Source organism: Salmo trutta, chromosome 12 (genome assembly GCF_901001165.1).
Source record: "Salmo trutta chromosome 12, fSalTru1.1, whole genome shotgun sequence".
NCBI lineage: Eukaryota > Metazoa > Chordata > Actinopteri > Salmoniformes > Salmonidae > Salmo > Salmo trutta.
Window position 1 is genome coordinate 93,368,853 of NC_042968.1, and position 27,798 is coordinate 93,396,650.

Genomic DNA, 27,798 nt, shown 5'->3' on the forward strand with positions numbered 1-27,798 from the left:
GCACCATAACTAATGTATTATAACTACTGCACCATAACTAATGTATTATAACTAATGTATTATAACTAATGTATTATAACTAATGTATTATAACTAATGTATTATAACTAATGTATTATAACTAACGCACCATAACTAATGTATTATAACTAATGTATTATAACTAATGTATTATAACTAATGTATTATAACTAATGTATTATACCTAATGTATTATAACTAATGTATTATAACTAACGCACCATAACTAATGTATTATAACTAATGTATTATAACTAATGCACCATAACTAATGTATTATAACTAATGCACCATAACTAATGTATTATAACTAATGTATTATAACTAATGTATTATAACTAATGTATTATAACTAATGTATTATAACTAATGTATTATAACTAATGCGCCATAACTAATGTATTATAACTAATGCAATATAACTAATGCACCATAACTAATGTATTATAACTAATGTATTATAACTAATGCAATATAACTAATGCACCATAACTAATGTATTATAACTAATGTATTATAACTAATGTATTATAACTAATGCGCCATAACTAATGTATTATAACTAATGTATTATAACTAATGTATTATAACTAATGCGCCATAACTAATGTATTATAACTAATGTATTATAACTAATGTATTATAACTAATGTATTATAACTAATGTATTATAACTAATGTATTATAACTAATGTATTATAACTAACGCACCATAACTAATGTATTATAACTAATGTATTATAACTAATGTATTATAACTAATGTATTATAACTAATGTATTATACCTAATGTATTATAACTAATGTATTATAACTAACGCACCATAACTAATGTATTATAACTAATGTATTATAACTAATGCACCATAACTAATGTATTATAACTAATGCACCATAACTAATGTATTATAACTAATGTATTATAACTAATGTATTATAACTAATGTATTATAACTAATGTATTATAACTAATGTATTATAACTAATGCGCCATAACTAATGTATTATAACTAATGTATTATAACTAATGCAATATAACTAATGCACCATAACTAATGTATTATCACTAATGTATTATAACTAATGCAATATAACTAATGCACCATAACTAATGTATTATAACTAATGTATTATAACTAATGTATTATAACTAATGCGCCATAACTAATGTATTATAACTAATGTATTATAACTAATGTATTATAACTAATGCGCCATAACTAATGTATTATAACTAATGTATTATAACTAATGTATTATAACTAATGTATTATAACTAATGCACCATAACTAATGTATTATAACTAATGTATTATAACTAATGTATTATAACTAATGCACCATAACTAATGTATTATAACTAATGCAATATAACTAATGTATTATAACTAATGCACCATAACTAACAAGGGGTGTGTTCAGGGTTATAGACCAGAGAACAAGGGGTGTGTTCAGGGTTATAGACAGAGAACAAGGGGTGTGTTCAGGGTTATAGACCAGAGAACAAGGGGTGTGTTCAGGGTTATAGACCAGAGAACAAGGGGTGTGTTCAGGGTTATAGACCAGAGAACAAGGGGTGTGTTCAGGGTTATAGACCAGAGAACAAGGGGTGTGTTCAGGGTTATAGACCAGAGAACAAGGGGTGTGTTCAGGGTTATAGACCAGAGAACAAGGGGTGTGTTCAGGGTTATAGACCAGAGAACAAGGGGTGTGTTCAGGTTTATAGACCAGAGAACAAGGGGTGTGTTCAGGGTTATAGACCAGAGAACAAGGGGTGTGTTCAGGTTTATAGACCAGAGAACAAGGGGTGTGTTCAGGTTTATAGACCAGAGAACAAGGGGTGTGTTCAGGGTTATAGACCAGAGAACAAGGGGGTGTGTTCAGGTTTATAGACCAGAGAACAAGGGGTGTGTTCAGGGTTATAGACCAGAGAACAAGGGGTGTGTTCAGGTTTATAGACCAGAGAACAAGGGTGTGTTCAGGTTTATAGACCAGAGAACAAGGGGTGTGTTCAGGGTTATAGACCAGAGAACAAGGGGTGTGTTCAGGTTTATAGACCAGAGAACAAGGGGTGTGTTCAGGGTTATAGACCAGAGAACAAGGGGTGTGTTCAGGGTTATAGACCAGAGAACAAGGGGTGTGTTCAGGTTATAGACCAGAGAACAAGGGGTGTGTTCAGGTTTATAGACCAGAGAACAAGGGGTGTGTTCAGGTTTATAGACAGAGAACAAGGGGTGTGTTCAGGTTATAGACCAGAGAACAAGGGGTGTGTTCAGGTTTATAGACCAGAGAACAAGGGGTTTGTGTTCAGGTTTATAGACCAGAGAACAAGGGGTGTGTTCAGGGTTATAGACCAGAGAACAAGGGGTGTGTTCAGGGTTATAGACCAGAGAACAAGGGGTGTGTTCAGGGTTATAGACCAGAGAACAAGGGGTGTGTTCAGGGTTATAGACCAGAGAACAAGGGGTGTGTTCAGGTTTATAGACCAGAGAACAAGGGGTGTGTTCAGGTTTATAGACCAGAGAACAAGGGGTGTGTTCAGGTTTATAGACCAGAGAACAAGGGGTGTGTTCAGGTTATAGACCAGAGAACAAGGGGTGTGTTCAGGGTTATAGACCAGAGAACAAGGGGTGTGTTCAGGGTTATAGACAGAGAACAAGGGGTGTGTTCAGGGTTATAGACCAGAGAACAAGGGGTGTGTTCAGGTTTATAGACCAGAGAACAAGGGGTGTGTTCAGGGTTATAGACCAGAGAACAAGGGGTGTGTTCAGGGTTATAGACCAGAGAACAAGGGGTGTGTTCAGGTTTATAGACCAGAGAACAAGGGGTGTGTTCAGGTTTATAGACCAGAGAACAAGGGGTGTGTTCAGGGTTATAGACCAGAGAACAAGGGGTGTGTTCAGGTTTATAGACCAGAGAACAAGGGTGTGTCAGGGTTATAGACCAGAGAACAAGGGGTGTGTTCAGGTTTATAGACCAGAGAACAAGGGGTGTGTTCAGGTTTATAGACCAGAGGAACAAGGGGTGTGTTCAGGTTTATAGACCAGAGAACAAGGGGTGTGTTCAGGTTTATAGACAGAGAACAAGGGGTGTGTTCAGGTTTATAGACCAGAGAACAAGGGGTGTGTTCAGGTTTATAGACCAGAGAACAAGGGGTGTGTTCAGGGTTATAGACCAGAGAACAAGGGGTGTGTTCAGGGTTATAGACAGAGAACAAGGGGTGTGTTCAGGGTTATAGACCAGAGAACAAGGGGTGTGTTCAGGGTTATAGACCAGAGAACAAGGGGTGTGTTCAGGTTTATAGACCAGAGAACAAGGGGTGTGTTCAGGTTTATAGACCAGAGAACAAGGGGTGTGTTCAGGTTTATAGACCAGAGAACAAGGGGTGTGTTCAGGTTTATAGACCAGAGAACAAGGGGTGTGTTCAGGGTTATAGACCAGAGAACAAGGGGTGTGTTCAGGGTTATAGACAGAGAACAAGGGGTGTGTTCAGGGTTATAGACCAGAGAACAAGGGGTGTGTTCAGGTTTATAGACCAGAGAACAAGGGGTGTGTTCAGGGTTATAGACCAGAGAACAAGGGGTGTGTTCAGGGTTATAGACAGAGAACAAGGGGTGTGTTCAGGGTTATAGACCAGAGAACAAGGGGTGTGTTCAGGGTTATAGACCAGAGAACAAGGGGTGTGTTCAGGTTTATAGACCAGAGAACAAGGGGTGTGTTCAGGTTTATAGACCAGAGAACAAGGGGTGTGTTCAGGTTTATAGACCAGAGAACAAGGGGTGTGTTCAGGTTTATAGACCAGAGAACAAGGGGTGTGTTCAGGTTTATAGACCAGAGAACAAGGGGTGTGTTCAGGGTTATAGACAGAGAACAAGGGGTGTGTTCAGGGTTATAGACCAGAGAACAAGGGGTGTGTTCAGGTTTATAGACCAGAGAACAAGGGGTGTGTTCAGGGTTATAGACCAGAGAACAAGGGGTGTGTTCAGGTTTATAGACCAGAGAACAAGGGGTGTGTTCAGGTTTATAGACCAGAGAACAAGGGGTGTGTTCAGGGTTATAGACCAGAGAACAAGGGGTGTGTTCAGGTTTATAGACCAGAGAACAAGGGGTGTGTTCAGGGTTATAGACCAGAGAACAAGGGGTGTGTTCAGGTTTATAGACCAGAGAACAAGGGGTGTGTTCAGGTTTATAGACCAGAGAACAAGGGGTGTGTTCAGGGTTATAGACCAGAGAACAAGGGGTGTGTTCAGGTTTATAGACCAGAGAACAAGGGGTGTGTTCAGGGTTATAGACCAGAGAACAAGGGGTGTGTTCAGGTTTATAGACCAGAGAACAAGGGGTGTGTTCAGGTTTATAGACCAGAGAACAAGGGGTGTGTTCAGGTTTATAGACCAGAGAACAAGGGGTGTGTTCAGGTTTATAGACAGAGAACAAGGGGTGTGTTCAGGTTTATAGACCAGAGAACAAGGGGTGTGTTCAGGTTCATAGACCAGAGAACAAGGGGTGTGTTCAGGGTTATAGACCAGAGAACAAGGGGTGTGTTCAGGGTTATAGACAGAGAACAAGGGGTGTGTTCAGGGTTATAGACCAGAGAACAAGGGGTGTGTTCAGGTTTATAGACCAGAGAACAAGGGGTGTGTTCAGGGTTATAGACCAGAGAACAAGGGGTGTGTTCAGGGTTATAGACAGAGAACAAGGGGTGTGTTCAGGGTTATAGACCAGAGAACAAGGGGTGTGTTCAGGGTTATAGACCAGAGAACAAGGGGTGTGTTCAGGTTTATAGACCAGAGAACAAGGGGTGTGTTCAGGTTTATAGACCAGAGAACAAGGGGTGTGTTCAGGTTTATAGACCAGAGAACAAGGGGTGTGTTCAGGTTTATACACCAGAGAACAAGGGGTGTGTTCAGGTTTATAGACCAGAGAACAAGGGGTGTGTTCAGGTTTATAGACCAGAGAACAAGGGGTGTGTTCAGGTTTATAGACCAGAGAACAAGGGGTTTGTTCAGGTTTATAGACCAGAGAACAAGGGGTGTGTTCAGGTTTATAGACCAGAGAACAAGGGGTGTGTTCAGGGTTATAGACCAGAGAACAAGGGGTGTGTTCAGGGTTATAGACCAGAGAACAAGGGGTGTGTTCAGGGTTATAGACCAGAGAACAAGGGGTGTGTTCAGGTTTATAGACAGAGAACAAGGGGTGTGTTCAGGTTTATAGACAGAGAACAAGGGGTGTGTTCAGGGTTATAGACCAGAGAACAAGGGGTGTGTTCAGGTTTATAGACAGAGAACAAGGGGTGTGTTCAGGTTTATAGACCAGAGAACAAGGGGTGTGTTCAGGTTTATAGACCAGAGAACAAGGGGTGTGTTCAGGTTTATAGACCAGAGAAACACATTATCAGAAACACAGTGCAACACAGTGGGCAAGGATAACACAACAATAGCAACACCATGCAACGCACAACATAACAACTCTGTGCCAAGCAAAAGAGTTAGAGGAGCCAGAGGAAGAAGATACGGATGCTAGAAAACAAACGTGACACTGTGAGGGACAGTGTGTATGAGGAAGGAGGAGAGGAGAAAATTGTAATTATGGAGCGAGGAGCCAAGTTTATGTCTGAATGAAACACCTGGAGAATTATGCCGGATTATACAGCTAATGTTCTCCTGCCTCTCCTCGGTATGGAGGTGTGTGTGTGTGTGTGTGTGTGTGTGTGTGTGTCTGCTTGCAAGTGTCTGTGTTTGTGTGATACTGTGTTGATGTGATTATATGGATTTAGTAATAACCACATGGTCAGGAGTTGTTACTGTCTCAAATCCTCTCCAATCCTAGAACGGACCAGTTTAAAGCCCTGAGAGACCGGACCAGTTTAAAGCCCTGAGAGAACGGACCAGTTTAAAGCCCTGAGAGAACAGACCAGTTTAAAGCCCTGAGAGAACGGACCAGTCTAAAACCCTGCGAGACCGGACAAGTCTAAATCCCTGAGAGAACAGACCAGTTTAAAGCCCTGAGAGAACAGACCAGTCTAAATCCCTGAGAGAACGGACCAGTTTAAAGACCTGAGAGAACAGACCAGTCTAAAACCCTGAGAGAACGGACCAGTTTAAAGCCCTGAGAGAACAGACCAGTCTAAAACCCTGAGAGAACGGACCAGTTTAAATCCCTGAGAGAACAGACCAGTCTAAAGCCCTGAGAGACCGGACCAGTTTAAAGCCCTGAGAGACCGGACCAGTCTAAAGCCCTGAGAGAACAGACCAGTTTAAAGCCCTGAGAGAACAGACCAGTCTAAATCCCTGAGAGAACGGACCAGTTTAAAGACCTGAGAGAACAGACCAGTCTAAAACCCTGAGAGAACGGACCAGTTTAAAGCCCTGAGAGAACAGACCAGTCTAAAACCCTGAGAGAACGGACCAGTTTAAATCCCTGAGAGAACAGACCAGTCTAAAGCCCTGAGAGACCGGACCAGTTTAAAGCCCTGAGAGACCGGACCAGTCTAAAGCCCTGAGAGAACAGACCAGTCTAAAGCCCTGAGAGAACGGACCAGTTTAAAGCCCTGAGAGACCGGACCAGTTTAAAGCCCTGAGAGAACGGACCAGTTTAAAGCCCTGAGAGAACGGACCAGTTTAAAACCCTGAGAGAACAGACCAGTCTAAAGCCCTGAGAGAACAGACCAGTCTAAAGCCCTGAGAGACCGGGCCAGTTTAAAACCCTGAGAGAACGGACCAGTTTAAAGCCCTGAGAGACCGGACCAGTTTAAAGCCCTGAGAGAACGGACCAGTTTAAAGCCCTGAGAGAACGGACCAGTTTAAAGCCCTGAGAGAACGGACCAGTGGTGTGTTTCCACTAAACTGACTTGTTGCGGATAAAAATCAGTGTTGATGACATAGTACACACAAAATGTATTTTTCACTTAATTTTTCATACACTGAATAATGTGTTTTCATCACATTTTCAACTCTACTGATTGTTTTGTCACCAAAAATAATGTTGTGTTAAATAGCAAAATTTTTTCCTACTCTGTCTTGGAACCTGCGCTCTAACCAACAGCTTGCAGACACAGTCTGGGTAGGCTGTGCAGTGGCACGGAATTATGGATGCCAAAGGAAGGCATGTTTCCCTCAAAAAATGTACCAAGAAAAAATGAAGAAAAAAACCCATCTTAAATTATTTATCTTTCGTCTCTCTGTGTTTCATAATGTTCCTTCAATTTGCAAGAGGCTAAATGTATCTCACTCTGTCTTTGTATGTGTAGGCCATCTATCTAATGCTGTCTGGTCAAAAGAGCATTACATTGTTGCCGCCCGTAGCATTGAATGCAAGGGAAGCCAGCGAATCTTTGGCCTACCTTGATAATAAAAAAAAGTAAAAATAATAGCCAATCAGCGTTGAGCTAAACTGAACGAGCTCAACTGTGAATGGTCCTGGTGAACCAAAAAAAAGCTTCACTCCAATCAAATCACATTGAGAACATATGTCATTGACAGAAACAAATCGAATTGTTGCATCTCATTGTGTTGTTGTCCTCCGATAGCTAGCTAGCTAAAATTGTCCCTTTCCTAAATTAGCCATGGATGGAGATAGGGATTTTGACTTGTGGTTTTACTTAATTCTCCGTACTGGCCAAATGATTATAACGGCGATTCTGATCCAACCATAAATGTATACATTGAGGATGGAAGTTAAATATGTCACTAGATGTAAAAGCCTAACGTTTAACTAGCTAACATTGCCCATGAAAGGAAGTTATGGTTAGCGAGCAAGTGTTTTAGTCAGGTAGCCAAGGACAACAACAAAAATAAAAGTGTGTACTGTATGACAGAGTCATAGACCGTTTAGACAACATGACAATGGGAGGATGGCGTTGGCTTTTCTCTACAAGTAGGGTGAGTCAACATGTTTTATCTACTTGCAAAAACCGCGCGCACGCACGCACGCACGCACACACAGAGAGAGAGAGAAATCGGAAACATGGACAGCCACATCATATTTAGCTTCAGTTTGGCTTGGCTTGATTTTACCCACACGCCACTGCTGGAAACTAGTCTACAGGATGAGATTATTATGGATCATTATCATGGATTTTAATTTTTTTTGTCAAACGGCAGTCAAGCATCGATCCTCATGTCACCAGGATAAGACGCTCGATATTCCTTGTAAAGGACCATCAAGCTCATCACCGTGACCTTTCACCCCCCCCCTGTGAAGTTCATCATCACTTATTTCATCTGTAACATAATAAACTGCAAGCTTTCCTGAGTTGTAGTGGCAGGACCACACACCTTATCATTGTGTGACTCCAAGTTACACTATATATATACAAAAGTATGTGGACACCCCTTCAAATGAGTGGATTTGGCTATTTCAGCCACAGCCGTATTTGACAGGTGTATAAAATCAAGCACACAGCCATGCAATCTCCATAGACAAACATTGGCAGTAGAATGGACCTTACTGAAGAGCTCAGTGACTTTCAATGTGGCACCGTCATAGGATGCCACCTTTCCAAACAAGTCAGTTTGTCAAATTCCTGCCCTGCTAAAGCTGCCCTGGTCAACTGTAAGTGCTGTTATTGTGAAGTAGAAACGTCTAGGAGCAACAACGGCTCAACCGCAAAGTGGTAGGTTACACAAGTTTAGAGAACAGGACCACCGTGTGCTGAAGCGCGTAGCGTGTAAATATCGTCTGTACTCGGTTGCAACTACTGAGTTCCAAACTGCCTCTGGAAGCAACGTCAGCGCAAGAACAGTTCTTAGTGATGTGAAGCTCGCACCCCAATTGGACTCTGGAGCTTTTGGAAATGTATTCTCTGGAGTGACGAATCACGCTTCACCATTTGCTGTCCGGCGGACAAATCTGGATTTGGCGGATGCCAGGAGAACGCTACCTGCCCCAATGCATAGTGCCAACTGTCAAGTTTGGTGGAGGAGGAATAACGGTCTGGGGCTGTTTTTTATGGTTCAGGCTAGTCCCCTCCAGTGAAAGGACATCTTAACCCTAGAGAATACAATGACATTCTAGACGATTCTGTGCTTCCAAATTTATGGCAAATGTGTTTTGTTGAGAAAGGTGTGGAAGAACTTGGCTGGCCTGCACAGAGCCCTGACCTCAACCCCATCGAACACCTTTGGGATAATTTGGAATGCCGACTGCTATCCAGGCCTAATTGCCTTAACATCAGTGCCCGACCTCACTAATGCTCTTGCGGCTGAATGGAAGAAAATCCCTGCAGCAATGTTCCAACATCTAGTGGAAAGCCTTCCCAGAAGAGTTGAGGCTGTTATAGCAGCAAAGGGGGGACACTCCAACTCCATATTAATGCCCATGATTTTGGAATGAGATGTTCGACGAGCAGGTGTCCACATACTTTTAGTCATGCAGTGTACTTCGATACGATTATCAATATTTGAGCATGAAGGCATTTCCACTGCCATCTCTCACATAATACATTTTACCGACACAAACAGATAATCTAATGTTAAAGAAGTCTTCTAATATACTGAAGTCTCGAGGTATTGCTCGCCTGAGGTAGAGTACCTTATGAAAAGCTGTAGACCACACTTTCTTGATGTCTATAGTATTCTCTCTGGTATGCAATCTGGTTTCCTCTCAGGTTATGGATGTGTCACTGCAACCTTAAAGGTCCTCAACGATGTCACCATTGCTCTTGATTCAGTGTTATACTGCTATTTTTATTGACTCGGCCAAAGCTTTTGATACGATAGACCATTGCATTCTTGTGGACCAGCTAAGGAGAATTGGTGTCTCTGAGGGGTCTTTGGCCTGGTTTGCTAACTACCTCTCTCAAAGAGTGCAGTGTATAAAGTCAGAAAATCTGCTGTCTCAGTCACTGCCTGTCACCAAGGGAGTACCCCAAGGCTCGATCCTAGGCCCCACGCTCTTCTCAATTTACATCAACAACATAGCTCAGGCATTTATATGCAGATGATACAGTCTTATACTCAGCTGGCCCCTCCCTGGATTCTGTGTTAAATGCTCTACAACAAAGTTTTCTTAGTGTCCAACAAGTTTTCTCTGCCCTTAACCTTGTTCTGAACACCTCCAAAACAAAGGTCATGTGGTTTGGTAAGAAGAATGCCCCTCTCCCCACAGGTGTGATTACTACCTCTGAGGGTTTAGAGCTTGAGGTAGTCACCTCATACAAGTACTTGGGAGTATGCACTGTCCTTCTCTCAGCACATATCAAAGCTGCAGGCTAAAGTTAAATCTAGACTTGGTTTCCTCTATTGTAATCGCTCCTCTTTCACCCCAGCTGCCAAACTAACCCTGATTCAGATGACCATCCTACCCATGCTAGATTACGGAGACGTAATTTATAGATCGGAAGGTTAGGGTGCTCTCGAGCGGCTAGATGTTCTTTACCATTCGGCCATCAGATTTCCCACCAATGCTCCTTATAGGACACATCACTGCACTCTATACTCCTCTGTAAACTGGTCATCTCTGTTTACCCAACGCAAGACCCACTGGTCGGCGCTTATTTATAAAACCCTCTTAGGCCTCCCCCCCCCCCCCATCTGAGATACCTACTGCAGCCCTCATCCTCCACATACAACACCCGTTCTGCCAGTCACATTCTGTTTAAGGTCTCCAAAGCACACACATGGCTGGGTCGCTCCTCTTTTCAGTTCGCTGCAGCTAGTGACTGGAACGAGCTGTAAAAAACACTCAAACTGTTATTGTCTCTACCTTCTTGCCCTTTGTGCTGTTGTCTGTGCCCAATAATGTTTGTACCATGTTTTGCGCTGCTACCATGTTGTGTTGCTACCGTGTTGTTGTTATGTTGTGTTGCTACAATGTTGTTGTTATGTCGTGTTGCTACCATGTTGTGTTGTTACCATGTTGTTGTCATGTGGTGCTGCCTTGCTATGCTGTTGTCTTAGGTCTCTCTTTATGTAGTGTTGTCTCTGTTGTCGTGATGTGTTTTGTCCTATATTTATATTATTATTTAGTTATATACATTTTAAGTCAGAAATGTACATACATTTAGGTTGGAGTCATTAAAACTCGTTTTTCAACCACTCCACAAATGTCTTGTTAACAAACTATAGTTTTGGCAAGTCGGTTAGGACATCTACTTTGTGAATGACACAAGTCATTTTTCCAACAATTGTTTACAGACAGATTATTTCACTTATAATTCACTGTATCACAATTCCAGTGGGTCAGAAGTTTACATACACTAAGTTGACTGTGCCTTTAAACAGCTTGGAAAATTCCAGAAAATGATGTCATGGCTGTAGAAGCTTCTGATAGGCTAATTGACATCATTTGAGTCAATTGGAGGTGTACCTGTGGATGTATTTCAAGGCCAACCTTCAAACTCAGTGCCTCTTTGCTTGACATCATGGGAAAATCAAAAGAATTCAGGCAAGACCTCAGAAAAAAATTGTAGACCTCCACAAGTCTGGTTCATCCTTGGGAGCAATTTCCAAACGCCTGAAGGTACCACGTTCACCTGTACAAACAATAGTACGCAAGAATAAACACCATGGGACTACGCAGCCGTCATACCTCTGAGGAAGGAGATGCGTTCTGTCTCCTAGAGATGAACGTACTTTGGTGCGAAAAGTGCAAATCAGTCCGAGAACAACAGCAAAGGACCTTGTGAAGATGCTGGAGGAAACAGGTACAAAAGTATCTGTATCCACAGTAAAACGAGTCCTATATCCACATAACCTGAAAGGCCGCTCAGAAAGGAAGAAGCCACTGCTCCAAAACTGCCATAAAAAAAAGCCAGACTACGGTTTCCAACTGGTACCGGACTTGGTACCGGAACCATCTGTATATAGCCTCCACATTGACTCTGTACCGTAATACCCTGTATATAGCCTCCACATTGACTCTGTACCGTAACACCCTGTATATAGCCTCCACATTGACTCTGTACCGTAATACCCTGTATATAGCCTCCACATTGACTCTGTACCGTAATACCCTGTATATAGCCTCCACATTGACTCTGTACCGTAATACCCTGTATATAGTAACCACATTGACTCTATACCGGTACCCCCTGTATATAGCCTCCACATTGACTCTGTACCGGTACCCCCTGTATATAGCCTCCACATTGACTCTGTACCGTAATACCCTGTATATAGCCTCCACATTGACTCTGTACCGTAATACCCTGTATATAGCCTCCACATTGACTCTGTACCGTAATACCCTGTATATAGCCTCCACATTGACTCTGTACCGGTTCCCCCTGTATATAGCCTCCACATTGACTCTGTACCGTAATACCCTGTATATAGCCTCCACATTGACTCTGTACCGGTACCCCCTGTATATAGCCTCCACATTGACTCTGTACCGTAATACCCTGTATATAGCCTCCACATTGACTCTGTACCGTAATACCCTGTATATAGTCTCCACATTGACTCTGTACCGTAATAACCTGTATATAGCCTCCACATTGACTCTGTACCGTAATACCCTGTATATAGTCTCCACATTGACTCTGTACCGTAACACCCTGTATATAGCCTCCACATTGACTCTGTACCGTAATACCCTGTATATAGCCTCCACATTGACTCTGTACCGTAATACCCTGTATATAGCCTCGTTATGTTATTTTATTGTGCTACTTTTTATCATTATTTACTTTAGTTTATTTGGTAAATATTTTCTTAACTCTTCTTGAACTGCATTGTTGGTTAAGGGCTTGTAAGTAAGCATTTCACAGTAAGGTCTACACCTGTTGTATTCAGCATTTCACTGTAAGGTCTACTACACCTGTTGTATTCAGCATTTCACTGTGAGGTCTACTACACCTGTTGTATTCAGCATTTCACAGTAAGGTCTACTACACCTGTTGTATTCGGCACATGTGACAAATAAAGTTTGATTTGATTTGAAAAGATCCCACCATGTCCAACGAACGGATCATCTGTTGGCATTTATCACATTTTAAACGAAACCTCCTATTTCCATCACAATTGTAATAATATTTTTTATACGTTTTGACTTTACTCGCATAAAAACTATGGATGGAAATGTGGATAGTGTCTCACTAGGATAAACGTTGATTTTGACTGAGCATCGCGGGCTCAATCCCAGTTCTTGGTACTCGTTTAAACATTTTTTTTTTTAAATTGCAAAGAAGAAGGCATATACTGACGTCTTGGGGACCTGGACAAATGTGGAATATTGCAGTCTATCTTTAGAGATCTCGCTGCTCTTACCTTTCTTGTCTCCAAAGAACAGTGTCTGCTGTGCAGGGTTAGACCACTGGAGGGAAGTTTGGTCGTTGTACTCTACCCTGCAAGTCATGTTGGCTGTCCCACCCTCTGTCACTGTCTGATTCTGGACCAAGGGGTGCTGCCCTGACGACCCTGGGGAGAGAGAGGAGAGAAGACAGGGAGAGAAAGGGGTAAATATAACAAAAACATAATTTGTAGCGTAAGATACATTGGGTTTAGTATGGGGTAAACCTTTTTGCTATCAGAAGACAAACACAGTTCTTCCAATCTAAGAGAGCTGGTTGTAGTTTTGTGCCAACGTCAAACCTCTTCAATGTTGAAGTTTTGATTTCCATATACAGTATGTGTAGACAGTATACCCTGTAATTGCATAGAATGCTTCTAATCCTCTATACTGTAGCCTACATGGTTTAGTGTTCTACATGGTTTAGTGTTCAACATGGTTTAGTGTTCTACATGGTTTAGTGTTCTACATGGTTTAGTGTTCTACATCTACATGGTTTAGTGTTCAACATGGTTTAGTGTTCTACATGGTTTAGTGTTCAACATGGTTTAGTGTTCTACATGGTTTAGTGTTCTACATGGTTTAGTGTTCTACATGGTTTAGTGTTCAACATGGTTTAGTGTTCTACATGGTTTAGTGTTCTACATGGTTTAGTGTTCTACATGGTTTAGTGTTCAACATGGTTTAGTGTTCTACATGGTTTAGTGTTCTACATCTACATGGTTTAGTGTCCTACATGGTTTAGTGTTCTACATGATTTAGTGTTCTACATGGTCTAGTGTTCTACATGGTTAGGTGTTCTACATGGTTTAGTGTTCTACATGGCTTAGTGTTCTACATCTACATGGTTTAGTGTTCTACGTGGTTTAGTGTTCTACATGGTTTAGTGTTCTACATCTACATGGTTTAGTGTTCTACATGGTTTAGTGTTCTACATGGTTTAGTGTTCTACATGGACATGGTTTAGTGTTCTACATGGCTTAGTGTTCTACATGGTTTAGTGTTCTACATGGTTTAGTGTTCTACATGGACCTGGTTTAGTGTTCTACATGGTTTTCCTGCTTCCGGTCACAACTTGCAGACTTGTTTACGCTGTTGTGCGTTTTTACTTTGCTACCTGACGGTTTTTACTTTTTCATTACCGTATATTTTTACTTTTTCCCTCACTCAACTTTTTTTTTCATTCAACTTTCCTACCCCGGAGGTTTTATCTGGACATGGTTCGTCAGGACTTCAAACAGCCGAAGCTAAGTAACATTAACATGATGCCTTCTAATTGCAGTCGTTGTACTCATAATATACAGGAGAACGATCGCCTTACGGCAAGGATAGCTGTGCTGCAAGCCCAGCTTCAGACGCAATCGTTAGGCAAGGGTCATTTCAGTGTAGGAAAGGATGAAACAGCGTCTGTGCCACCAGCAAGTACAGATAGTAACGTTAGTATAAACCCCCTCGCACGGTCCCCGCAGCCGGACATCTTTCTCATGGCTTCTGGAGGGAAACGCTGTAGGAATGCTCAACCGGTGTCGCTTATTCAGCCGACAGAAACTTTCAACCGGTTCTCCCCGTTAAGCGAGTCGGAGTCGGAGGCCGAGACTTCTCTGGTCTCTGCTCCTCCCGCTGTGGGGTCTGAGACGCCGACGGCTCCCACCATTAGCTCTGACAAATTGAAAACCCTAGTCATTGGCGACTCCATTACCCGCAGTATTAGACTTAAAACTAATCATCCAGCGATCATACACTGTTTACCAGGGGGCAGGGCTACCGACGTTAAGGCTAATCTAAAGACGGTGCTGGCTAAAGCTAAAACTGGCGAGTGTAGAGAGTATAGAGATATTGTTATCCACGTCGGCACCAACGATGTTAGGATGAAACAGTCAGAGGTCACCAAGCGCAATATAGCTTCAGCGTGTAAATCAGCTAGAAAGATGTGTCGGCATCGAGTAATTGTCTCTGGCCCCCTCCCAGTTAGGGGGAGTGATGAGCTCTACAGCAGAGTCTCACAACTCAATCGCTGGATGAAAACTGTTTTCTGCCCCTCCCAAAAGATAGAATTTGTAGATAACTGGCCCTCTTTCTGGGATTCACCCACAAACAGGACCAAGCCTGGCCTGCTGAGGAGTGACGGACTCCATCCTAGCTGGAGGGGTGCTCTCATCTTATCTACGAACATAGACAGGGCTCTAACTCCTCTAGCTCCACAATGAAATAGGGTGCAGGCCAGGCAACAGGCTGTTAGCCAGCCTGCCAGCTTAGTGGAGTCTGCCACTAGCACAGTTAGCGTAGTCAGCTCAGCTTTCCCCATTGAGACCGTGTCTGTGCCTCGATCTTGGTTGGGCAAAATTAAAAATGGCGGTGTTCGCTTCAGTAATCTTACTAGTATAAAGACCTCCTCCATTCCTGCCATTATTGAAAGAGATTGTGATACTTCACATCTCAAAATTGGGTTACTTAATGTTAGATCCCTCACTTCCAAGGCAGTTATAGTCAATGAACTAATCACTGATCATAATCTTGATGTGATTGGCCTGACTGAAACATGGCTTAAGCCTGATGAATTTACTGTGTTAAATGAGGCCTCACCCCCTGGTTACACTAGTGACCAAACCCCCCGTGCATCCGGCAAAGGCGGAGGTGTTGCTAACATTTACGATAGCAAATTTCAATTTACAAAAAAAAAAAACAATGACGTTTTCGTCTTTTGAGCTTCTAGTCATGAAATCTATGCAGCCTACTCAATCACTTTTTATAGCTACTGTTTACAGGCCTCCTGGGCCATATGCAGTGTTCCTTACTGAGTTCCCTGAATTCCTATCGGATCTTGTAGTCATAGCAGATAATATTCTAATTTTTGGTGACTTTAACATTCACATGGAAAAGTCCACAGACCCACTCCAAAAGGCTTTCGGAGCCATCATCGACTCAGTGGGTTTTGTCCAACATGTTTCTGGACCTACTCACTGCCACAGTCATACTCTGGACCTAGTTTTGTCCCATGGAATAAATGTTGTGGATCTTAATGTTTTTCCTCATAATCCTGGATTATCGGACCACCATTTTATTGCGTTTACAATTGCAACAAATAATCTGCTCAGACCCCAACCAAGGAAGATTAAAAGTCGTGCTATAAATTCTCAGACAACCCAAAGATTCCTTGATGCCCTTCCAGACTCCCTCTGCCTACCCAAGGACGTCAGAGGACAAGAATCAGTTAACCACCTAACCGAGGAACTCAATTCAACCTTGCGCAATACCCTAGATGCAGTTGCACCCCTAAAAATTAAAAACATCTGTCATAAGAAACTAGCTCCCTGGTATACAGAAAATACACGAGCTCTGAAGCAAGCTTCCAGAAAATTGGAACGGAAATGGCGCCACACTAAACTGGAAGTCTTCCGACTAGCTTGGAAAGACAGTACCGTGCAGTATCGAAGAGCCCTCACTGCTGCACGATCATCCTATTTTTCCAACTTAATTGAGGAAAATAAGAACAATCCGAAATTTCTTTTTGACACTGTCGCAAAGCTAACTAAAAAGCAGCATTCGCAAATGGAGGATGGCTTTCACTTCAGCAGTAATAAATTTATGAACTTTTTTGAGGAAAAGATCATGATCATTAGAAAGCAAATTACGGACTCCTCTTTAAATCTGGGTATTCCTCCAGGGCTTCATTGTCCAGAGTCTGCACAACTCTGCCAGGACCTTGGCTCAAGGGAGATACTAAAGTGTTTTAGTACTATATCTCTTGACACAATGATGAAAATAATCATGGCCTCCAAACCCTCAAGCTGCATACTGGACCCTATTCCAACTAAACTACTGAAAGAGCTGCTTCCTGTGCTTGGCCCTCCTATGTTGAACATAATAAACGGCTCTCTATCCACCGGATGTGTACCAAGCTCACTAAAAGTGGCAGTAATAAAGCCTCTCTTGAAAAAGCCGAATCTTGACCCAGAAATTATAAAAAACTATCGGCCTATATCGAATCTTCCATTCCTCTCAAAAATTTTAGAAAAAGTTGTTGCGCAGCAACTCACTGCCTTCCTGAAGACAAACAATGTATACGAAACGCTTCAGTCTGGTTTTAGACCCCATCATAGCACTGAGACTGCACTTGTGAAGGTGGTAAATGACCTTTTAATGACGTCAGACCGAGGCTCTGCATCTGTCCTCATGCTCCTAGATCTTAGTGCCGCTTTTGATACCATCGATCACCACATTCTTTTGGAGAGATTGGAAACCCAAATTGGTCTACATGGACAAGTTCTGGCCTGGTTTAGATCTTATCTGTCGGAAAGATATCAGTTTGTCTCTGTGAATGGTTCGTCCTCTGACAAATCAATTGTAAATTTCGGTGTTCCTCAAGGTTCCGTTCTAGGACCACTATTGTTTTCACTATATATTTTACCTCTTGGGGATGTCATTCGAAAACATAATGTTAAATTTCACTGCTATGCGGACGACACACAGCTGTACATTTCAATGAAACATGGTGAAGCCCCAAAATTGCTCTCGCTAGAAGCCTGTGTTTCAGACATAAGGAAGTGGATGGCTGCAAATTTTCTACTTTTAAACTCGGACAAAACAGAGATGCTTGTCCTAGGTCCCAAGAAACAAAGAGATCTTCTGTTGAATCTGACAATTAATCTGGATGGTTGTACAGTCGTCTCAAATAAAACTGTGAAGGACCTCGGCGTTACTCTGGACCCTGATCTCTCTTTTGAAGAACATATCAAGACTGCTTCAAGGACAGCTTTTTTCCATCTACGTAACATTGCAAAAATCAGAAACTTTCTGTCCAAAAATGACGCAGAAAAATTAATCCATGCTTTTGTTACTTCTAGGCTCGACTACTGCAATGCTCTACTTTCCGGCTACCCGGATAAAGCACTAAACAAACTTCAGTTAGTGCTAAATACGGCTGCTAGAATCCTGACTAGAACCAAAAAATTTGATCATATTACTCCAGTGCTAGCTTCCCTACACTGGCTTCCTGTTAAGGCAAGGGCTGATTTCAAGGTTTTACTGCTAACCTACAAAGCATTACATGGGCTTGCTCCTACCTATCTTTCCGATTTGGTCCTGCCGTACATACCTACACGTACGCTACGGTCACAAGACGCAGGCCTCCTAATTGTCCCTAGAATTTCTAAGCAAACGGCTGGAGGTAGGGCTTTCTCCTATAGAGCTCCATTTTTATGGAATGGTCTGCCTACCCATGTGAGAGACGCAGACTCAGTCTCAACCTTTAAGTCTTTACTGAAGACTTATCTCTTCAGTAGGTCCTATGATTAAGTATAGTCTGGCCCAGGAGTGTGAAGGTGAACGGAAAGGCTGGAGCAACGAACCGCCCTTGCTGTCTCTGCCTTGTCGGTTCCCCTCTTCCCACTGGGATTCTCTGCCTCTAACCCTTTTACAGGGGCTGAGTCACTGACTTACTGGTGTTCTTCCATGCCGTCCATGGGAGGGGTGCGTCACTTGAGTAGGTTGAGCCACTGACGTGGTCTTCCTGTCTGGGTTGGCGCCCCCCCCTTGGGTTGTGCCGTGGCGGACATCTTTGTGGGCTATACTCGGCCTTGTCTTCGGACGGTAAGTTGGTGGTTGTAGATATCCCTCTAGTGGTGTGGGGGGCTGTGCTTTGGCAAAGTGGGTGGGGTTATATCCTGCCTGTTTGGCCCTGTCCGGGGGTATCATCGGATGGGGCCACAGTGTCTTCTGATCCCTCCTGTCTCAGCCTCCAGTATTTATGCTGCAGTAGTTTATGTGTCGGGGGGCTAGGGTCAGTCTGTTACATCTGGAGTATTCTCTTGTCTTATCCGGTGTCCTGTGTGAATGTAAATATGCTCTCTCTAATTCTCTCTTTCTTTCTTTCTTTCTTTCTCTCGGAGGACCTGAGCCCTAGGACTACCTGGCATGATGACTCCTTGCTGTCCCCAGTCCACCTGGCCATGCTGCTGCTCCAGTTTCAACTGTTCTGCCTGCGGCTACGGAACCCTGACCTGTTCACCGGACGTGCTTGTTGCACCCTCGACAATTACTATGATTATTATTATTTGACCATGCTGGTCATTTACGAACATTTTAACATCTTGACTATGTTCTGTTATAATATCCACCCGGCACAGCCAGAAGAGGACTGGCCACCCCTCATAGCCTGGTTCCTCTCTAGGTTTCTTCCTAGGTTTTTGGCCTTTCTCAGGAGTTTTTCCTAGGGAGTTTTTCCCAGCCACCGTGCTTCTTTCACATGCATTGCTTGCTGTTTGGGGTTTTAGGCTGGGTTTCTGTACAGCACTTTGAGATTTCAGCTGATGTACGAAGGGCTATATAAATAAATTTGATTTGATTTGATTTGATTTGATTAGTGTTCTACATGGTTTAGTGTTCTACATGGTTTAGTGTTCTACATGGTTTAGAGTTCTACATCTACATGGTTTAGTGTTCTACATGTTTTACTGATCAACATGGTTTAGTGTTCTACATGGACATGGTTTAGTGTTCTACATGGACATGGTTTAGTGTTCTACATGGTTTAGTGATCTACATGGTTTAGTGTTCTACAACTGTGGCTCAGTTGGTAGAGCATGGTGTTCGCAACACCAGAGTTGTGGGTTTGATTCCCACAGGGGACCAGTACGGGGAAAAAAAATTATGAAATGTATGCATTCACTACTGTAAGTCGCTCTGGATAAGAGCGTCTGCAAAAATTTACATGGGCATGGTTTAGTGTTCTACATGGTTTAGTGTTCTACATGGTTTAGTGATCTACACCAACAAGGTTTAATGGTTTAGTGTTCTACATGGTTTAATGGTTTACACCAACATGGTTTAGTGTTCTACATGGTTTAGTGTTCTACATGGTTTAGTGATCTACATGGTTTAGTGTTCTACATGGTTTAGTGATCTACATGGTTTAGTGTTCTACATGGTTTAGTGTTCTACATGGTTTAGTGATCTACACCAACAAGGTTTAATGGTTTAGTGTTCTACATGGTTTAATGGTTTACACCAACATGGTTTAGTGATCTACATGGTTTAGTGTTCTACATGGTTTAGTGATCTACATGGTTTAGTGTTCTACACCAACAACAACATGAAGTTCCCTCTCAGGAAATACAAAATGAAGTTCCCTCCATTAAATGCATATTATGAATATGTATTAAAAGCTGACATTATAGAGGTAGAGGGTCGTTGGCATTCCACTGTGTAACGTCCGTCCCATTTCCGCATATAGAACAAAGCAGAAGAGATAGGTTGGATGGAGCCTACTCTCCAGGAAGGAGGCTGAAAGGCCTAATTACTAGCCTGGATTGAGCTCCCCTCTGGGGGGTAAATTAGCTCCTCTATGGGCCTCTCTAACTAAGAACCACCACTAAAGTCTCAGGATAAATCGCGGCTTAATGCTCACACACACAGGGAGGGAGGGGGAGGGAGGGAGGACGAGCGGGGAGGAAGGGGATGGATTGAGGGAGAGGGGAGGGAGGGAGGACGAGAGGGGAGGAAGGGGATGGATTGAGGGAGAGGGGAGGGAGGGAGGGAGAGGGATGAGGAAAGAAGGTGGGAGGGAGAGAGAGAGAGGGAGGGAGAGAGATGGACAGGGAGGGAGGGAGAGGGGAGGGAGGTATGAAGGTAGGCAGGGAGGGAAGGGGGAAAGAGAGAGAGAGAGAGGGAGGGAGAGAAAGAGAGAGAGCGATTTAAAATATACCTTTATTGGCCCAATAGTTATTACATAATTTACAATACAAAACTTTATTTACAATACAAACTTTATTTCATTTAACCGAGAAAGTTAGAACCAAACCCCTCTCCTCGTCCACTGCACATAGAACAGCCTCAAACTACACAGCAGCGGTTATATGGCTAAACAGTAGAGCTGACCCCAGGGTGGACACCCCTGCAGCCTCTCCCTCAGCCTGGCTGTCTCAGCCCCCCCCTCCACTTTCAGAGTACAGTAGCTTGACCCATGATATAAACCCACTATCCAGGCTAAACACTTCCATGGTCCTAAACAGATAGGCATGACACATGCTATCAAAAGCTTTTTATTGATCTAGCTAAATGAGTCCCGTGTCCTGATCAAACATTCTAGTTACGTCTGTATCTCTTTAAATAAACACTTATACGTCCCCCTCTTCTTCGGCGGTAGTGACAGCACTGCCTGCTGGCAGCTGATTGGTAGTACAGAGTTCTCAAAGGACTCCAGAGATCCCTCCCCAATTCACCACAGAAACATTTACAAAAGTCAGCTCAGCCTGGCGAGAGCTGCTGCACAGCAGTGTGTCTGTAATTACACTGGGCACATCACCCTGGGTGTCTATAATTACACTGGGCACACCACCCATATGTGACTGTAATTACACTGGGCACATCAGCCTGCGTGTCTGTAATTACACTGGGCACATCACCCTGTGTGTCTGTAATTGCACTGGGCACATCACCCTGTGTGTCTGTAATTCCACTGGGCACATCACCCTGGGTGTCTGTAATTACACTGGGCACATCACCCTGTGTGTCTATAATTACACTGGGCACACCACCCATGTGTGTCTGTAATTCCACTGGGCACATCACCCTGGGTGTCTGTAATTCCACTGGGCACATCACCCACGTGTGTCTGTAATTACACCGGGCACATCAACCCAGGTGTGTCTGTAATTCCACTGGACACATCACCCATGTGTGTCTGTAATTACACCGGGCACATCACCCTGTGTGTCTGTAATTCCACTGGGCACATCACCCTGGGTGTCTGTAATTACACTGGACACATCACCCTGCGTGTCTGTAATTACACTGGGCACATCACCCTGCGTCTCTGCAATTACACTGGGCACATCACCCTGTGTGTCTGTAATTACACTGGGCACATCACCCTGCGTGTCTGTAATTACACTGGGCACATCACCCTGCGTATCTGTAATTACACTGGGCACATCACCCTGTGTGTCTGTAATTACACTGGGCACATCACCCTGTGTGTCTGTAATTACACTGGGCACATCACCCTGCGTGTCTGTAATTACACTGGGCACATCACCCTGTGTGTCTATAATTACACTGGGCACATCACCCTGCATGTCTGTAATTACACTGGGCACATCATTCTCCACTGTCTGTGAGACAGGCGTATCAACCTCAGTCAGCTGCTCTTTGTAATCACTGCCGGGAGCTCAGCCACTTTCACGACTCCCCTGAGCTCCCCGCCACGGCAACTTGCCACGGCAACCCGCCACGGCAACCTGGCTACATTAACATCATCAACATTAACATCAACAGTATGAATCTTGCAATTCCCATGTTTAGGGTTGAGTCTGGACCAAAGGTGGAGGCCCGCCTTCTGCTCTGGAGCCAGACGCTGCTGAGGATCCATCAGTGCCTCACTCACCTCGCTCCATGTGTGTGCATACCTACTGCTTTTATCCAATCTCTCCACAAACAGACTACCTGTGGTTCGCATAAAACCCTGTAGGCTTTCTCCTCATACCTCGCCTGATACGAAATACCTCATGTTTTTTTTGTAGGTCAGTCTAAAAAAACATGAAAACCTGCCTTATGAAGTGGTAACATGTTACAACAGTTGTCTTTTTTAGTAGTTTTTCTTTTTTTTTTACATTGAAGTAATAACTCTCTCTTTGGGCTGGCGAATTTCCCCGTTAAGGTGTGAGCTCTCGCATCAGGTAGCCATCGAAAAATGAACGGTGGATATATTCGAGAAGCAGTTGAAAGATTTTCATAGCCCACATCCTCCACAGTCACATTTTGGTTCTGACATACACCTGAAACCGTGGCGGAGATAAAGGGATGGCGTCTCCACGTTTATTTTATTTTTTTCTCCTTCTTCATAGCTCCAGAAAGCCAGCGCCATCCTCCAGGCAGATCGCTCAAGATTGGCTTCGAAAATTGACGTCCATGTCCTGAGGACATCGGGGAAATGCCTTCAAAACTGTCCACCAGGGGGCAACAATGAGCGCTATTGCCATTAAGTACGCTTAGGTTTTGCTAGGGCAAAATCGTTTGACTCCGAATCCAAAGGTCACTTGTTCAATCCTAGTGGTAGACACTCATTTATTGTTTTAAATCTATCCCAAACCTTAACCATTAACTTAAAGATCCACCATACAGATATCGCTCTGCCATTTCCTGGTTGATAAACTTCTAATAGTTTGCGTAATTTCAAAAACAAGCAAGTATAGTGTATAGAATCGTTGTAACATCTAAACTGCTTTGAATTATATTTTCCATAACCACAAATTATGTATTTTCTGATGTTTGAAGCTGGTGTACAAAAACCCGAAAGTAAAAGACGCAAAAACGAAACTTAAGAACAGGAAGCATAAAAAAATAGCACACACACAGAACAGATCTACCTCTTCTTAGACTTTCTTTCAATTAGAATGACAGATCTATTCCACACATTTCTATGTACATTTGGTCAGGTCACCATCAACTTTTTTACATGTTGCAGCTTTAACCATTAAGAGATGAATGCCTTAAACGTAATGTTTTCACCCAAGACCTTAAACCCTCAACTTCGGCATTCTCCAAACGGAACAATGTTATGCAGAAGGAGTCAACCCAGGGTGTCCAACAAAAAAAAAAAAACACTTTGAAATTTGACGTTTGGAGAAACATGGATAAACCGCAAGATCTTGTTCCCATCATCACCACCACCACCATCATCAATCCTGTCACTACCATCCAACTGGGCTGCCATCAGAATATATACCTTCACAATCATCCAACTAGGCTGCTATCAGAATATATACCCTCACTATCACCCAACTGGGCTGCTATCAGAATAGATACCTTCACTATGATCCAACTGGGCTGCTATCAGAATATATACCCTCACTATCACCCAACTAGGCTGCTATCATAATATATACCTTCACTACCATCCAACTAGGCTGCTATCATAATATATACCTTCACTACCATCCAACTAGGCTGCTATCAGAATATATACCCTCACTATCACCCAACTGGGCTGCTATCAGAATATATACCTTCACTACCATCCAACTAGGCTGCTATCAGAATATATACCTTCACTATCATCCAACTAGGCTGCTATCAGAATATATACATTCACTATCATCCAACTGGGCTGCTATCAGAATATATACCTTCACTATCACCCAACTGGGCTGCTATCAGAATATATACCTTACCCCCCAAAAAACAAAAATTCAGCTAGCTAACCATTATCTTATCGATAATTTTTCTTAATTTGTCTGCATACTGCAATTCAGCTATTTAGCTGCAAATGTGTACAAGACAGCCTAACCATTAATACAATCCTTGATATTTGGGTCAGAGCCACCGTGCTCCAATCTAATCCATGTTATTTTAAAGGGCCAGCGTTGTTGTTTTTCCCAGCAGCTAAACTGTTTTCTATCCAAACCGTTCTTCAGAGATCGTTCTCAAGAGTCAGTGTTCGTTCTGATATAGCTTAAGCTCATTCAATATCAATTTCCACTGACCTTTTCCCAACAAACGAGGAGCAACAACTTTACATCTCCTTAACCAACCATGCAACAACAATGACGCAAATGGCAGTATTCATCTATATGATTGCGCTACCTGGTGGCACCATTTTGGACTCTATACACAATTTAAAGACAGCCTGAGATACTATATAATAGTATATAGCATATGATGGAAACGTACTTGGTGTGATAAAATAAAATAATCACAAACACACACAAACGCACACACACACACACACTCACACACACACACACACACTCACACATACACACACACACACACACACACACACACACACACACACACGCGCGCACACACGCACACACATACACACGCGTACACATGCACACACACGCACGCGTGCACACACACACACACACAGTCCTGGTTTTCCAGAACTCCTGGTTGGAATATCCCTGACCCACAATCCTCCAAACAGGATTTCTAGAAAACCTGGTTATTTAGAAAAAGTGGCTGTTATTTTGAGAAAGTGACTGGTATTTTGCAACCCTAAACGTACTGTATCCCAAACATTTTAGTATATTAGCATCTGTAATTATTTAGTCCTATACCTTCCCACGTCAGAGCTCTGATCTTTACCTTCCCACATCAGAGCTCTGATTACTCCAAGACAAGTACCCTCTGTTCCCTCTGAGTATATACTTCCCAGGGCTGAAGTGTATACTTTTTAGGACTGGCGTGTACACTTCTGAGTGAAGTGTGCTTGTAGGAGGGTCCTTAGCCAAACAATCTTCTGCAATCAGCATAACCACACAAACACTACAACACACTCACCATCGTAATGAACACTCACTTGAATGCCATTCATATCTGGTTTCAGCTACAAGCTGTCTACAAGCTTTTCTGCAGTGCCATGTCGGAAACTAAAGTCAATTTACAGGGAAATATACTGCTGCCCCAACAAAGTATGAATCCAACACTGATATGGGATCAGTTAAATAATACCTGGACATGGCGTTACCCAATACAACCCATATGTCCTGTTGATTCACAACCCATATGTCCTGTTGATTCACAACCCATATGTCCTGTTGATTTACAACCCATATGTCCTGTTGATTTACAACCCATATGTCCTGGGATGGGTCACAACCCATATGTCCTGTTGATTTACAATCCATATGTCCTGGGATGGGTCACAACCCATATGTCCTGGGATGGGTCACAACCCATATGTCCTGTTTATTTATAACCCATATGTCCTGTTGATTTACAACCCATATGTCCTGTTGATTCACAACCCATATGTCCTCTTGATTTACAACCCATATGTCCTGTTGATTTACAGCCCATATGTCCTGTTGATTTACAACCCATATGTCCTGTTGATTCACAACCCATATGTCCTGTTGATTTTACAACCCATATGTCCTGGGATGGGTCACAACCCATATGTCCTGTTGATTTACAACCCATATGTCCTGTTGATTTACAACCCATATGTCCTGTTGATTCACAACCCATATGTCCTGTTCATTCACAACCCATATGTCCTGTTGATGTACAACCCATATGTCCTGTTGATTTACAACCCATATGTCCTGTTGATTTACAACCCATATGTCCTGTTGATTCACAACCCATATGTCCTGTTGATTCACAACCCATATGTCCTGTTGATTTACAACCCATATGTCCTGTTGATTTACAACCCATATGTCCTGTTGATTTACAACCCATATGTCCTGTTGATTCACAACCCATATGTCCTGTTGATTTACAACCCATATGTCCTGTTGATTTACAACCCATATGTCCTGTTGATTTACAACCCATATGTCCTGTTGATTTTACAACCCATATGTCCTGTTGATTTACAACCCATATGTCCTGTTGATTTTGCAACCCATATGTCCTGTTGATTCACAACCAATATGTCCTGGGATGAGTCCCAAATTGAACCATATTCACTTTCTAGTGCACTATTTTTGACGAGTGCACATAAGTCTCTGGCCAAAAGTAGCGCACTAAATAGGGAATAACGTACCATTTGGTACGCAGACACAAATTTTACACCAGGTACCCAGGCCTACAAGCCGATACCAGAAATGACTATATACATTTATTTTATTTTTTTTATTTTTTTTACAGTGGATTCAGGCTAGCTAGCTGAGGCCTGAACCTGCAGTCACACATAGACCGACGAGTAGAGATCACTTCCGTTGAGTCACATGGGAAGTTAAGAGAAATTACCATTTACAATGTGCTTTGTCTCACTCTCCTCTCTTCCCTCCTCTCCTCCCTCCTCTCTCTCCCCTCCTCTCTTCCCTCCTCTCTCCCCTCCTCTCTCCCCTCCTCTCTTCCCTCCTCTCTTCTCTCCTGTCTTCTCTCCTCTCTTCCCTCCTCTCTTCCCTCCTCTCTCCCCTCCTCTCTTCCCTCCTCTCTCCCCTCCTCTCCCCCCTCCTCTCTTCCCTCCTCTCTTCTCTCCTCTCTCCCCTCCTCTCTTCCCTCCTCTCTCCCCTCCTCTCTCCCCTCCTCTCTTCCCTCCTCTCTTCTCTCCTGTCTTCTCTCCTCTCTTCCCTCCTCTCTTCTCTCCTGTCTTCTCTCCTCTCTTCCCTCCTCTCTTCCCTCCTCTCTTCTCTCCTCTCTTCTCTCCTCTCTTCTCTCCTGTCTTCCCTCCTCTCTTCCCTCCTCTCTTCCCTCCTCTCTACGTTCACCTGCATAAGATGCAGCTATTTGACCGTGAAGTCTATGTATGAAACGGGGATGAGCCAATTTTACAGTTGAGACACCCAGACTGAGGGAGGTGAAGTGGAGAGAGAGAGGGGGGAGGAGGAGGGTGGGGGTAGAGAGGGAGGAGGGTGCAGGGAGAGAAGGAGGGAGGGAGTTGAAGTGGAGAGAGGAATGAGAGATAGGGGTGAGAAGCAAAGGACATGGAGATGTCAGGCAAAAGGGGGGAAAAGGGATGAAAAGTGAGGGATGAGGAGGTAGAGGTGAGGCGAGGAGCACAATAGAGAGAGAGAGAGAGAGAGAGAGAGAGGGAGGAGAAGTGGAAGAGAGACGGAGGAGGGTAGGGAGAGAGGGAGGAAAGAGAGAAGG

The 27,798-nt window shown here is 43.2% G+C and overlaps 1 protein-coding gene across 3 annotated transcripts in view; it reads right to left on the reverse strand.

Annotated features, from left to right (window-relative positions):
• Nucleotides 1–27,798, reverse strand: part of cadm2a (cell adhesion molecule 2a) — a 648,926-nt gene that overhangs the window by 158,244 nt on the left and 462,884 nt on the right. For all 3 annotated transcript variants that reach the window (XM_029770384.1, XM_029770385.1, XM_029770383.1), the window contains one exon: nt 13,230–13,379. In XM_029770384.1, coding sequence (XP_029626244.1) covers nt 13,230–13,379 — 150 coding nt within the window. The remainder of the gene's footprint in view (nt 1–13,229; nt 13,380–27,798) is intronic.